This window comes from Alligator sinensis, unplaced genomic scaffold (assembly GCF_000455745.1).
Source record: "Alligator sinensis unplaced genomic scaffold, ASM45574v1 scaffold61_1, whole genome shotgun sequence".
Classification (NCBI taxonomy): Eukaryota; Metazoa; Chordata; order Crocodylia; family Alligatoridae; genus Alligator; species Alligator sinensis.
Window position 1 is genome coordinate 2,112,341 of NW_005841986.1, and position 13,828 is coordinate 2,126,168.

The 13,828-nt window shown below is 42.0% G+C and overlaps 1 protein-coding gene across 1 annotated transcript in view; it reads right to left on the minus strand.

Moving 5' to 3' along the window:
* Positions 1–13,828, minus strand: part of COL17A1 (collagen type XVII alpha 1 chain) — a 58,017-nt gene that overhangs the window by 33,118 nt on the left and 11,071 nt on the right. The window contains 13 exon segments of the mRNA XM_006021297.2: positions 949–1,098; positions 1,772–1,816; positions 2,889–2,975; positions 3,618–3,782; positions 4,926–4,994; positions 5,627–5,698; positions 6,931–7,002; positions 7,268–7,423; positions 8,562–8,705; positions 9,459–9,506; positions 11,576–11,611; positions 12,412–12,459; positions 12,792–12,929. Of these exon segments, the coding sequence (XP_006021359.2) occupies positions 949–1,098; positions 1,772–1,816; positions 2,889–2,975; positions 3,618–3,782; positions 4,926–4,994; positions 5,627–5,698; positions 6,931–7,002; positions 7,268–7,423; positions 8,562–8,705; positions 9,459–9,506; positions 11,576–11,611; positions 12,412–12,459; positions 12,792–12,929 (1,230 nt within the window).

Consider the following 13,828-nt stretch of genomic DNA (forward strand, 5'->3'; position numbering starts at 1 on the left):
TTTTTTTCCACATCTCAAGCTGCAACACCTAAGCCAGCAACATTTCCTAATATACACTGAGCCTAAATTGCAAGCAATCACACCTACTACACCCAAGAAAATCTAAAAGCAAAGCTCATCAATGTGGACAGTCTGCCTGACTCAGAGTATCCCACTGCTAAACCTGTATCAAATGCTGTTCAGTCCTTTATAGGAGGTGACAAAATTAATTTTATGGACAGTGAGGGGCCCCAGCAGCAAGGTTTGGATTTGGATTGAGTCAGGAACCAAAATGATGGGAAAGATGGAGAAGGGAATGTTGCACAGTGAAATAAGATTCGACTGATCCAGACCCCTATTTCAGAGAGGATGTAGCACCACCTGCTTCAGAGAATACTATAAGTGACCTTGTGGACACCTATAGAACAGTCTGTCCCTAGAAGAAACTTCCTGTCCTCATCTCTCACAGACTAAGCTTATGCCCTGAAGCATGAAGGCTTATCTCGTTAGACATTATTTTTATCCTGCCTAATATATCAGTTGATCTTCCCATTGCCAAAATCTTTTCCCAATCTTTTATTTAATCCTGCTAATCTCCTGGCCTGGGTAAAATCTTGTGGCAGTAGGTTCCACAGGCTAACAGAACTCTGTGCAAAGAAGCATTTCATCTGATCAGTTTGTAGCATTATCAAATGCCTCCTGTTCCTTGCGAAGTATATTATTACATGCTGTCATCACACTTTATCTGTCAGCACCCCTTTATCACATCCCTTCATGATCCCTCTTCTGACCACTTACAGGGCTGGACCCAAGATTCTCCTTAGTCTCATTATCAATCCAGATGCAAACTTCCTCTACAGAGCTTGGGAGTGTTTAGATTTGGCTTCTGGTTCAGGCCCAATCACTACTCCTGTCTGCACTGAACCATCCATTCACTGAATGACAGCTCATTTTCTGGCCTGCTCTTACCCAACGCAATGAGTCCAAAGAGCAATCCAAGGAGAAGCAACCAGGTGAGGAGCAGACCTAGGAGCCACTTCCACCAGCTACAACAGGAACCACAGGGACACCAGGCTGGAGCTGCTCCAATCCCTCCCCCTCCACCATCACCATGTATTTCTGAAGAGGAAAGGGACAAAAGCAAGATTAGTCAATGACCTGTTGACTTCACTGTGGTTACTCATGTGAGAATAAGGATAGCAGTCAGGTCCATTAGATGCAGCGTTATGTGAAAGATGTGGATGTGCATGTATCTGAGTGTATATATATTTATACACACACATACACACACAAAGGCATATATGAGTATGTACAGAAACACACACACACTTCAGTTTGTACATAGGGGAGACAATTCTGGTCCTGTTGAAGCCCAATGCAAAACTCCCAGTAATTTCAATAGAAGTAGGATTTAACCCAGTTTTTTTTAAGTGGCAGGTCTCCTGCCAACTGACCATGATCCCCAATTTGCAAATCCTAATTTCCCCTATACTTCTGGACCTTAAAAATAAACTGCAATTGTAGCACTGAGTAGCTGCACAGCTAGCAACCTAGTTTGCCCAGCATTAAAGAAGCACAAGTATTCAGACTTGGACCCATGACTGAATTGCATATGCAAATATTTCAGGAGCATGCAGACTGTGTGTAAAACAGTGAGATAACCCTTCTGAGAATACCTTCCATCATGCATTGCCACCTTCTTACACATTGTTTATATTGCAAAAGGATAATTATTTTTCCTTTAAAAGTACATCATTACCTCCTACTGAAGCACCTTAAGAGCACCACTTACCAGCATAGGTTGCTTTGTCCTTTGTTGACACTGATTTTAGACCTCCTGTTGGTAAAACAACACAAGAGATTTTAACAATAATTAGTCCATGCAGCAGAACACCATCCCAGAATAAAATAATGCAAGGCAGCAGGCAGGGTAAATGATAGGATGTGGTGAAACAAAATGGAGCCTAATTCTCATTGTTAATTGCAGGGACATAGGTTTATCTGAAAACAGGTGTAAATGTTAAAGGGATGTAAGATGTTTTCATCCAGCATTCAGTGAGTGTGGAAAACAAGTGACATTTAGACTTTGCTGGTTTAGCAGTTAAAAGCAGTAAAACAAAGCTGTAAGAGATAAGAGGATGCCTCTACACCTCTCTGCCAGTACTTTTTCTTGATGTCTGCAATTTGTATCACAGTCAATCAACACCACCTACATAATTAATTCAGACTCATTTTACATCAAAGCGCTGATTCATCACTGTATTACTCCACTGTGGTGGTGTAATAACTGAGTCGTACATGTCAAGCTAGTGCACCTTTTATTACCATCATTGTCCTTATTATTATGTATTTATTTCAAGTGTCTTTCCCATGGCAGCCACAAGATCTTAGTGACTTCCAAGCAGAGAAAAAGCTCCACTTCCTGCTCCAAAGAGTTTAAGGTCTAAAGACAAACAAAGAGAGCATGGATGCCCAACATACAAGCAGAGTGGTCAAGTGTGAGACTGTCTTTGTGTTAGTAATATTTTGACATTGCTCCTCTTTTAATAGGCAAAGAAATGACTTCCAGTTACAGGTTTACCATGGCGATCCATTTTCTGTCCATCTCACACCCAGCTTGTAACTTGCTCTACCATTTTACATTACCACAGAATGGGTTCTTTTTGGTGCACAGATTAAAGCATTCAGCCATAAAATGAATCTACAGTGAAGGAGTAAGGAATCAACAGGCAGAAGCAAATAGGGAGAGATGTATTCAGCTGGGATTTGGAAAGAGATAGCAGGTATGGTGAAGAGAACAGGTGAGCTGTCCCCAGTGGCAGGAGGTACCAAAGAGGTGGCTGGCACACTCAATACAAAGAACTTGTGATGACACAAACATGGGGTTGGTCAGAATGACTGACTCTTACCATTTCCTTCAGATTTCAGGTAGGAGTCTGCAGCATAAGAAGAAGAAACACCATGCTTTTCTTTCTTCAAGGTGTCTTCTAAGAAGCCTAGGTGGACACCAAACAGGAGTCAAATACACCTTATTAGAAGTCAAAGAGAATCTATTCCTCAGCCTGAGAAAACTGGAATAACTTCACTAAATTCCACAGGCTTATGCAAATCTACATCAGCCATGGATCTAGCCTGTGGAGTTTAAGCCACTGAGCCTTATAAGATGCCTGCTGTGTGATACACAGCAGTGCTCTTGGTGGGATTTCATGCAGGGAGAACCAGTTTTGTCCCCTTGTGCCTGACATGTGAAGCTGCCCTCTCTTGGTTAAAGGATGAAGTGGTGGGAATGTCTTTGGCTATAACATTTCACATTTGTCCCTTTGACTATATGCAGTCTTTTCACATGCATACAACCTGGTCTTTGGGTAGTGAGTCCTTCACTGCACAGACAGGATTAAGGATTATTCTCTAGTGCACCTTTACTAGCATTTTGTTCAATGTGGTTATGGGACAAGGATTTCACCAATTCCCTGGGCATAGCCTTTCCTCTCAGAGTCTAGTGATATTACAGTCTATCAGAACCTGCCATGGCAGCTGGAGCTCCACCCTTGTAACTATGTCTGTGTAATTAACTACCATTCATTTATGACCCCCCAGAACACATGCATGCCATGGGGAATGATGGGAAGGAAACGTACCTCCATTGAGCCCAGTGCTAGAAGCAGTAAAGACCTTCCCACTGTCCTTGGTCATGATCAAGAGCTCCATCTCCTTCTTGGCAGGGATATTCTCCTTCTCCAAGAGCAGGAACTTGCAGTCTTTGCGCAGAACGTCATCACTCTGGGAATTCAGCCTGCTGCCAGCTAGGATGGGCATGAAGAGAAGGATGGGGAGAGAAGGGAGAAGGAGGTTACTATATTTACACTGAGTGAGCTCATGCATATACACAACAAGTGTAAAACAATTATTTGGTAAAACTAAGTCTTCCTTGATGATGAGGTTGAGGCTACCATAAACAGCAGACTCTGGAGAAGTCAGTCTTTGTGCTAGCTAAAGAGCAATAGTTTTTGTGCTGAGTGCTACTGAGAAACCAGATTTTCTGTGCGTACTAACAACTACTGAAAGTACTACATGCTGCTTGAAACAAGCACATAATTTATTCACAGGCAAGGAGATCTATCAAACTGCTTGGTCCTCATCCCCATCCCTTTTTCCAGACAAAATGATGCACAAGATGAATTCTGAAATGGTATTGCAAAATTAACATTGAAGATACGGGGCCTGATGTTGCTCTGTTGTTCTGGTATAAATCTGAAGCAATCGGTGTTACCAACTTGACTGTAAGTTGCACAGTATTTTGTTTTTTTTCTTAAATTTCTTCTACAAACCCATGATAACACGAGAACTCAGCTTCTATTAAACAAAGCAAGTGTCTAGCTGTTGGAGCTATAGGAAAAAAAGCTCAAAATACAAACTCTGAAAGCTCACTAGCTCAAAGATGAATAAAAAAACCTTCAATATCATTGTCATCATCATTTTCAGCATGACTATGATTTACTGTCACTAAGTTGTAAGCTAACTTCATGTCTTTTTGCATGCTTGGTGCTGGTATTGTTGCAAAATGATGAACAAAACTAAGCCTGCAAATTTTCCGGTACAACGTTAAAGTTAAAGATATTGGACCCAGTTTTGCAACTGGCCGCTCTACTGAATTTCCCTGATGTAATTCTAGCGAGCGACACTAGTGCCAAACTGTCCTAGGAAGCATCAGGGGTCTGGCTCTGACTTTCTAGTGCTGAATTCCTTTCTCATTAGTTTAAGTTTTGGAATGGCAAGAGTGGCATCTAGTGGACAGTTTGGTTAGTAACAAATTGTCCCAACAATATTCCATGTGCTACTGTTGTTGTACAGAGTTTGAAACATGGTCTGCCTGAGGAAGGACAACAGGCTCTGAAATCACCAGCTTCTCACAGTCAAGCCTGGACATTCACGAGTTACTAACTCACCAGTTGCAGTAGCCACACCAGTAGTAGCTGCAGCATTGCTCTGGGAAGAACTGTTCTTCACACCATATACTGTAATAGAGAAATCATTAGAGACTAAAATCCTTCTAGCCATTGGAAGAGCTGCACAGCTGCAGATGCTGAAAGAGGAGGGCTGAAGTCTGATTCCCAGAATGAAGGCAACAGGGGGTCCTTGGATACCCATCCAAACCATCCTTAAACTTGATCCTGCAATATTTATCTGTGTGAGTAGCCCTTTTCTCTTGCAAAATGGATGGGAGAATTTATATGGGTAAGGGCTTCTCCAATAACTACGACTAGGCAAGATTTGGGTTCTTCTTTGTATTGGGTACAAAAAGTCAGATCCCATGACCATAAGGCTAAAGTCAAAACAATGCTATTTCACAGCACACTGGACAACACAATGGAAAGAACTTGGGTCCATATTCATTTTAATAAAACAAATTAGATGCAAGTATATTTCCTTCTCAATTTAATCCCAACTGCATTTCACTTACAGCAGTAATTCTGACAATAATTGCATTGTCCTTCTGTTCTTTAAACTGTACCTTATGGGAAAGCCCCCAGATGTGAATTATTTGGTCATAAAAGAGAAGCTAGGATGTAGGAACACACATTGCATAAGGAAACAAACACAGATGAGTTACCCGACCTTGCTGCCCTGAGATTAAAATGTTGCTGACCTGTAGAGGCTGTGGTTGCACCGTAGGTCATGGCTGCAGGGGGTGGAACCAGGTTGTTTTGAACACCAAACACTGAAAAGAAAAATATCTGGAAATGAATTATGGGAGCTCTACATCGCTAATGGTATTTTTCCTGAATAAAAACAGGACCAAGGACTATAACAACAATCCTAGTGCCTTCTGCTAGCAAAGGTATGGCTGTATCTTCCTGGCCTGAGATGATCTCTTTAGATTCTAATGAACTCAGCGGTCCAGCTGTATGTTTCACACACATCTCTATTCATCCTCTCCAATAAGAATTTTGCAGACCTGTTACCTTCCTTTCCACACCTGCTTCCTCAGCTCTGGTTGCCCTGGACGTCATTTTCAGCTCAGGAGAAATAATGGGAGACCACTTTGGACCTCACAGAACATGAGGGAATCCTACTGCTACCTGTACACCTCTAGAGGGGTTTATTCTTGGAAAAGCATTAAATTCACTGAATAGGTCTAGTGTGGCTATGAGAGAGTTAATGATAGCCACATACAGTATGTAGGAAATGACACATCATGAGAGGTAAAATAATTGTTTAGTATTCCATAAAAGGAGCTGGTCAGGAGTTATGGGATGGGATTGAGCAAAAAGAGATTCCTTGAGAAAAGGCATGTCTGTGGTGGAATCAACTGAGTCACCTGAAACACACGACACTATTCTGCAGAGTATGATCCAGGGTTTGTCATGGGGAAATAAACAAATTGCCCTAACAGATGCTTTCTGAAGTATTTGAATAAATGATGTTTCCTCAGAGATCTCCAAGATTCTCAATATTGCCTGCCTTCAACTACCATGTTACAGATACTAATTACCTGGATTCATTTTTATAACCCCTATATTTCTCAATGGGTTAACTGCTTTGCTTTTTTCTCCGCTGCCTACTTTAATTCTCCCAGCACTATCTCCTTTTTTTCTCTCCCCCTTCCCTACATCTTTGTATTCTAATCACTGCTTTCTATTTAGAAGCTCTGCTTCCTGCAGTCCCTTTATAATATGTGATGAAGTAAACTGCTGCTTACAAAGGCTTATGTATCTTATAATTAATCTTGCTTTCTAGTATATACTCCTATACTTGTGCCAGTGCCACAAGTAATATCCAGAGTAACTCCCCTGCCATCAATAGAGTTACTCTGGGTCTACATGCTTGCTGGTTTGACTGCAATCAGAACTGGTATGGAGGGAGATTGACCAAGACATCATTTCATTATGTATTTCATGTTCATGTTCTTGTCTCTGTGAAATGAAGGAGGGAAGAATAGAGAAATCTGACCTGTTGAGGATGTGCTCAGCCCTGCATTCAGACTGGGATTGCTGGGAGCCAGGTTATTAGGGACTCCAAACACTGCAAAGAGAAGAAGAAAGGGAAAGACTCCTAACTATGGGACACAGCAGGACAGCCAGCATATCTAGGCAGATGGCACAGCTACCAATGCCTAAGAGTGAATGGTTCCCAAGGAAATAGCATTATTGAAAACATACAATTAACACCATAAGGGAAACCTCTGAAACCATTACACATAAGCTCTGTTTTATCAAGATCACAAAGGAGAGGAGATTTTGATCTCACACGTGTGTGACTGGACAAGGTTAGAATGAAATTACTGTACCTGATCCTGTAGAATGGGACATGGCGTTGATTAGGGAAGAGCTCTGGGCCATGTTGTTATGGTAGCCACCAAGGGAAGTCCCTGCAGGCAGGGTGGAGGACCACATGTATGAGGGGAGGGCAGCATTCAGGATAGTTGTGTCATAGGTCCCTGACACTGGAAGAAAACAGTAATGGGGTAAAGTGAAACCAGGCTCTGCAATCAGACCTTCTAGATTTACCTGGCAAATGACACAGTGAGCCAGATTCTCATCTGAGTTACGCTGGTTCAAATCTGGGATCGTGCCACTAGTTTCAATGCAGTTACTCCAGATGCACACCAGTGTAATACATGAGTTCACAACTTGGCCTACAGTAGCACATTCAATTTTTAACCCATTGATCAAAGCGAATGAGGGCCTTAATTTCTCTGTCACATTCATGTAGTCATTTGTAAAGCATTTCAGGGGGTTAGTCATAGACAATTATATGTATGCTTAGTAAAATAACACATTTTAATCCACATGCTAGTTAAGGAATCAACATAGGATATTGATTCCAAAATTCTTGTTGTGTTTCTGTGATCCTTTTCACACACAAACTACTATTATATCTTTACGTACTAGGAAAGATACCAGGTGAATACATTTCTCACTGGAGTTTTGAACTATTTCACCTCAATATGAAGTATGCACCATTAGCATGCTAGAAGGTAGTGTTTGCTCTGTTGAACACTGGTGGAGTTCCCTGGAGTTATGCCAGCAGTGTATTTGACTCTGAGTGCCTAAAGCATGATAGCAGAGATGACACATGAATTAAACAGTTTAGAAAGGGGTTGTATCAGAGCCCCTTTCCATCCACTGCAGCTCCACTGACCAGGATGTATAAGAGCACCTTTCCATCCACTGCAGCTCCACTGACCAGTAAGCCACATGAGGTCAGTGAAGAGCTGGCTGCTGGGCCAAAACTAGCCTGTTTGACAACACTGGCTCTGTCCTGATGCTTATACCAAGACAGAGAACTGCTTGCTCCGAGTTCTACTCTCCATTGGCAGCAGGTCTCAACTGGAAATCACTCCATTTTGTGAAAATTAGGAAACGAACTTGTGAACTGTCAAAAAATGGCCCCTCTCTGGGGCCCTCATGTCAAACTCTGACCCTTTTTATTTTGTCGTTATGCTCTGAAGGAGAGAACAAGTATTTTTAGCTTGAGCTGTTCCCAGCACTCTTCTTGGGCTGGTAGAAATTGCTATGTCTCAAGCCTTGGGGTTTATCTGAGTCCTGCTCCACTGTCACTAACATCCTGGTGCTAAGTACCTGACTGGGAGCTCTCTGTTACCATCTTCGTCTCCATCACAGCTTTCTTGGGGATCGGTAGAGTGCTGGATGGTGAACGAGTGGGACTGCAGCTGGCCGAGCGACTTCCTTTCACTAGACGCTTCACATCATCCAGTTCGGTCCCTAGCACAGAAAACAAACATCTAGAATAATCTCAGTGCCTTGCATAATTAGCAAACAGAGATGCTCTAAATGCTTAAACATGAGTGAGACATGAAGCATCTGACAGACAAGACGGGCATTTCCAGAATCTCTAGATTGGTTTCTGAGACCAGAAGCTGTCCCAGATCCCCTGGAGGGATACTAATCTCTCTGGCACACCAGCTGGGATACCCTGTTAATGAAGTTCTCTATTGATATTAGTGGTCAAAAGTCCTGTGCAATCTAATGGGGCAGGCTTATTCTTAGAACTGCATTGCTCTATGAGCAGAATCAAAGGATTCCTGAAAAGCTCCTGACTTTCCTGCACCACTGAAGTCTGTTGGAGTTTTGCATCTCGCTCAGATCAGAGCAGGATATCAGAGCCAAAGTGAAGAAGGGAAAATTTAGCAATAGGACTCTCTCTAGGAGTGACTTGTTCAGGGGATTAAATAAAGGAAGCCTGACAAAATGCAAGCCCACCCCTAAGCAAACTCCTTTCAGTTAAAATTACATACAGTGAAAGGGAGAGTTCAGTGCAATTTTTTTTTATCACTGCTGGTAAATGTTATGACGTTCCATTTACCATCCTGAGTGCTGAGTCCAAGGGATCCTGCTGGCAGGATTAAAGCAAAAGTAACCACAGAGCTAAAATGGGATTGGCACCTAAGGTCTGCTTCTTAGGAAGGGACAATCAAGCATCTCTGCTCACTCTGAAAAAGGAGCTGTAACACTTACATCTGGTCGAGGGAGAAGCGCTCTGTAACCGTACTCGGATTTCACTCTCTAGACAAGAGAAAAGGAAAGACAAGAAGATCATGAATATGGATCATCATGAATTTATGCCCTGAGCAGTGTGAGTGGACCTTCAGGCTGCAAAAGTGAATTCCCTGCTTCTTTCTGTTATCTTACTGTTTGGCTTGGGCAGCATTTACAGCATGGTGGATGGGCTTCCTTTGAGCTTTTCCAAGTGTTTTTTTACACTAGTCTAGCTTCTGAAACTTTTAGTTGCAGTGAAAAGTATTTTAGTCCCTCTGTAGTCTTATGGAAAACACTCGGACTCCTGAATGAGTAAGGCACTGCTGGGTGTAAAGATCAGTACCAGAATCTGGCCTTTCATGATTTCACAGTACTTTCTTAATGACTCTACCGCTCTCTTTAGCACTCCATGAAGAGAGATTACTAAATGATAATGGTTAATCATAATTCACTTATGCTTTATGTTTAATGTTGCATAGAATCTTATGTATCTTGTTAAGGAGGTGATAGAGGAATGTAAAGTCCAGTTTTGCATACATTAATCACATCAAGATTGTTCCTGCACTCTATTAATTATTGTAGTTATTCTTACACGGTCGTAATGCAGAAGAATATACAGAACCACAAGTAGCATCTGTTTTTTTTTTTTAAGAGTTATTAGCTGTGGTCCTTCCCACCTACTATCCAGGAAAAAAGCCTCCATTGTTAAAGCCTCCATTGTTAACTATTTGCACATTTGGTTTAACTTTTATATGCAGGGGTTTTTTTTATTGGACACTCCTTAGTCCAGAATTGCTTTGAAGTGAAACAGTCAAGGCCCAAATGGTAATTTATTTAAGCATCATTGGTGGCAATCAGCCAGTTTTACTACTGCGTTTTACTATACAGCTCTACTATGCAGTTAAACCAAGTGACAGAAGCAAACTTTAAGTCGGGTTGTCCAGGAACAAACTGGTCAGCTGGAGTGCCTGATACATGCTCCACCAGGTAAAACCTAACAGTATGTGAACTATGAAAAAAGCATTCATTCTGGCCGCCAAGTGAAGATGTGAGACTGGGACTATTCTTTGAAGCAATGTGGAAAGCTGGAGCATGATCCTCTGGTGTCAGCTCCATTATGCTTGGAGGGTGCCTTTGGGAGCTCATATTCTTAGAGTATTGGGGAAAATGCAAAGAGCTCAGGTGGAAATAATTGGCAACTACATTGCTCTCCTGAAAGGGCTATAACAATGCCTCCTGATTTATATCTATCATTAAGATGAACTTGGATAAAGCGACATTGTAGTTGCTTTCTCAGCAGCTGGAAAATATAAAGTCAGTCTTTCTGTATCAATTATATCCAACTTCTTCCCAAGCAGCTGATAAAGTGGTAGAAGAGAAGGAAGAACATTTTTAAATGGTCTAAACAAATCAAGTTTGTGCGAAAAGTGGTGCAATGTACTGCACCACTTCTAGTCTTTGCATTCCCATCCACTGAGGCAAGAACTCATTTCAGGGAATGCAGCTGGACAAATATAATCTGCTTCCTATAACAGGTATCAATGGAAGGAGAACAAGAGGGGTTGCCTGCTATTTCTCTTTTTAAATACTTTGGAGAAGCTTAGGTATTATTGTGGTGGTGGCTAAATAAGGGTGGACGGATAAACGGATAGATTTATTGCAAATGATGTATAAATGACAGAGGGAGGGAAAAGGACAGTGCCGATGAATTTGGGTGTGATATTGTAGCTTGAGCAGAACTTTAGAGTGTCATGCTCTTGGCTTTTGAACTTGGGACCTAGAGGTGAAACTCGCTGTCCTGTATTTGATGGCCTCAGCTATCCCATCCCCAAAGCAGGTTCTCTTATTAGAAGGAACATTTCCCCATATGCCTCTACTAATGCTTTGCCTGTTGATGATTGTACTATTTTAGCTTATCGTGTTTGCTTGGCCAGTTGCTTAAAACCCAGTGGTCCAGACCTGCAGATGATGAAAATCCACATTACTCCTGTGCAAGCAAACTAGGTTATACCAACTGAGGACCTGGTTCAGAAGGTGCACAGCTCAAAGACACCAGAAGGAAACAAGGGCTCTTCCAGAAGCCCACCCCCACTCACCTCGGCTTTGACTTCGTCCTCTAGTTGCGGAAGATGCTGCAATGAGAGAAGATCAGCATTAATTGTATTTGCTGTAACAGTTCTGAAAACTAAAGGTTAATGCTGAGTTTCTGCATGTCATATTGCTACTCTGTTTAGGCAGGGTACGACAGAGGACCCTGGTGCCCAAATCTTTTGCCTATAGTCCATTACGTTGTTTGGTGTCTACATAAAAATGTACAGTCTTTAGCACTTCTGAACCATTCACTATTTATTCCATCAACACATCAGAAATCTGGCCAATGCCCCTGCTTTGACCTACCAAGGAATCTGAAGGTAAATTAGAAGTCAAGCTTAGAGAAGGACCTATGAATGTGTGCATGTAACACCATCTCACTACATAACAGTAATGGCCTGGATCACGCTGCTGGATGCAAATGTCCGATTAGGGACAGGAAACTCCTCGAGGTCTCCACTTGGTTTGGCTCCTTCCATATCTAATCTTAAAGGGGGAATTACCTACGGGGAGTGATGTGTAGCAGACATGCCTCACAATCTCTGTTAAAATAGACCTTGGGTAAAGACACTAGGCCGAATTCATCTCTTAACTTCATTAACATAAATTCCAATGAGCTCCACTGATGGCAGTGGATTATATTGCCTGCTTCAAAGTCACCTATTGGAGAACAAGGTGCAACTCCTCTCCACAGTCTTTCTGCCCCACCGGAGTCACTATGCACATCACATGTGATTTATTGATTTGTGTCTTGCAAGAATGTATCATGCCAGAAGCCACAGAATGGCAAATACATGCGATTTTGGCCTGATTTCCAAAAGACGATAATATAAGAACATACCCAACTCCTTTCTAGGGAATTCTGGAGATGAATTTGCACTGGAGCTCCCTGCAGAAAAAAAAGAAGATTCCACATTGAAGCCTTGCAACAACACATTTATTCATGTCAAAATCTGCCATATCCTATGGGGCAATAGGCATTTCTATCTAAAAAGAGCCACTGGCTGCTATATTGAGCTGCTTTTAGCCTCCAGCTACAATGAAGTCATGGAAATTATTTGGCTAAACAGGATTATAACTAAGACTGTTGCTAATTTCCATTAATGTTCATCTTTTGTGACCATTTCCTAACTGGCTCACAGTGGGATTTATGTTTACAGAGTTCTCTTGCATTTGCAGTGCACTTTTAATTCCCCATTTCTATGACCCAATCTATGATACCTTCATATGTTGCATGGCGAGTGACATAAGTTTTTCTTTCAAAGGTTGAGGCAGGTGATTTGGTGAGAGTAGAGCTGGGAGACTGTGCCTGCCTGTAGCCGGAGGATGAGGAGGAAGAATTCATTCTACCACTTCCACCTATAGGTAAAACAAAACCCCCTCAGAAAATAGAGATATATCTTATAGGTGTAAAGGGATGCCTGATGTTATTCTTTGCTGGCATAAGCGGACCTCACATTAAAATGAAGGGGTAGATTAGAATTAGGGGTGAGACAGAGCCACGAAATTTGGATCTGGAGCTGAAAATCTCTGAAGTTCAAAGGGGTTTGCATGTGTGGTTCTAGCTCTGCTGTTTGGAGAGATATAAATCCTGATAGCATTAAAGCCAAAAGGAAGACATCAGTTAGGGCAAGCTCTAGCCCAGAAAGAGGAACCAGCTATTTCCCCAAAGCTGAGCAATACTGGGGCTTGGCTGGGGATGGGATCTGGTTTGAGTTCAGGCCCATCTATAAATTAAAGTTTTCTATTATGGACCATAAATATAATGAGATGCTTAAATGATTGAGAATGTAAGTGATGCTGTTGGAAAACAAGATCCATGACACAGGGTTATGTGGAGATAGGAAAATCATCTGTAAATACTGCAGCAGGTAGCACTGATGGGATAATGCTCAGCAGCATGGGAATCGATATTCCTGACAGCATGGGAATCCATATCCTTATCCTTTCAGTGGACGTCGTTCACTCTAGCACAAAGAGGACACACCTTTGCTATCTCAGTGGAGTGCTTTTTGCTCAAGTCTTCTTGTGGTTATTGAGCCAGTGGTGTTTTCCCATTTAAAACATAGGTGGGAATGGCACTGAGAATGCAAGGCTTCTGTTGGAGGCATCTGCCAAAGCATGGGACTATACAGCACACCCCAAAACTGATTAACTCATAGCAGCTTGCGTTATTGTTCTCTCACTACAGGCAATGAATTTAAAAAAATAAATAATCAGGCTGCCAGGAAGACAGTGTATCCTGAAGCACCACTGAA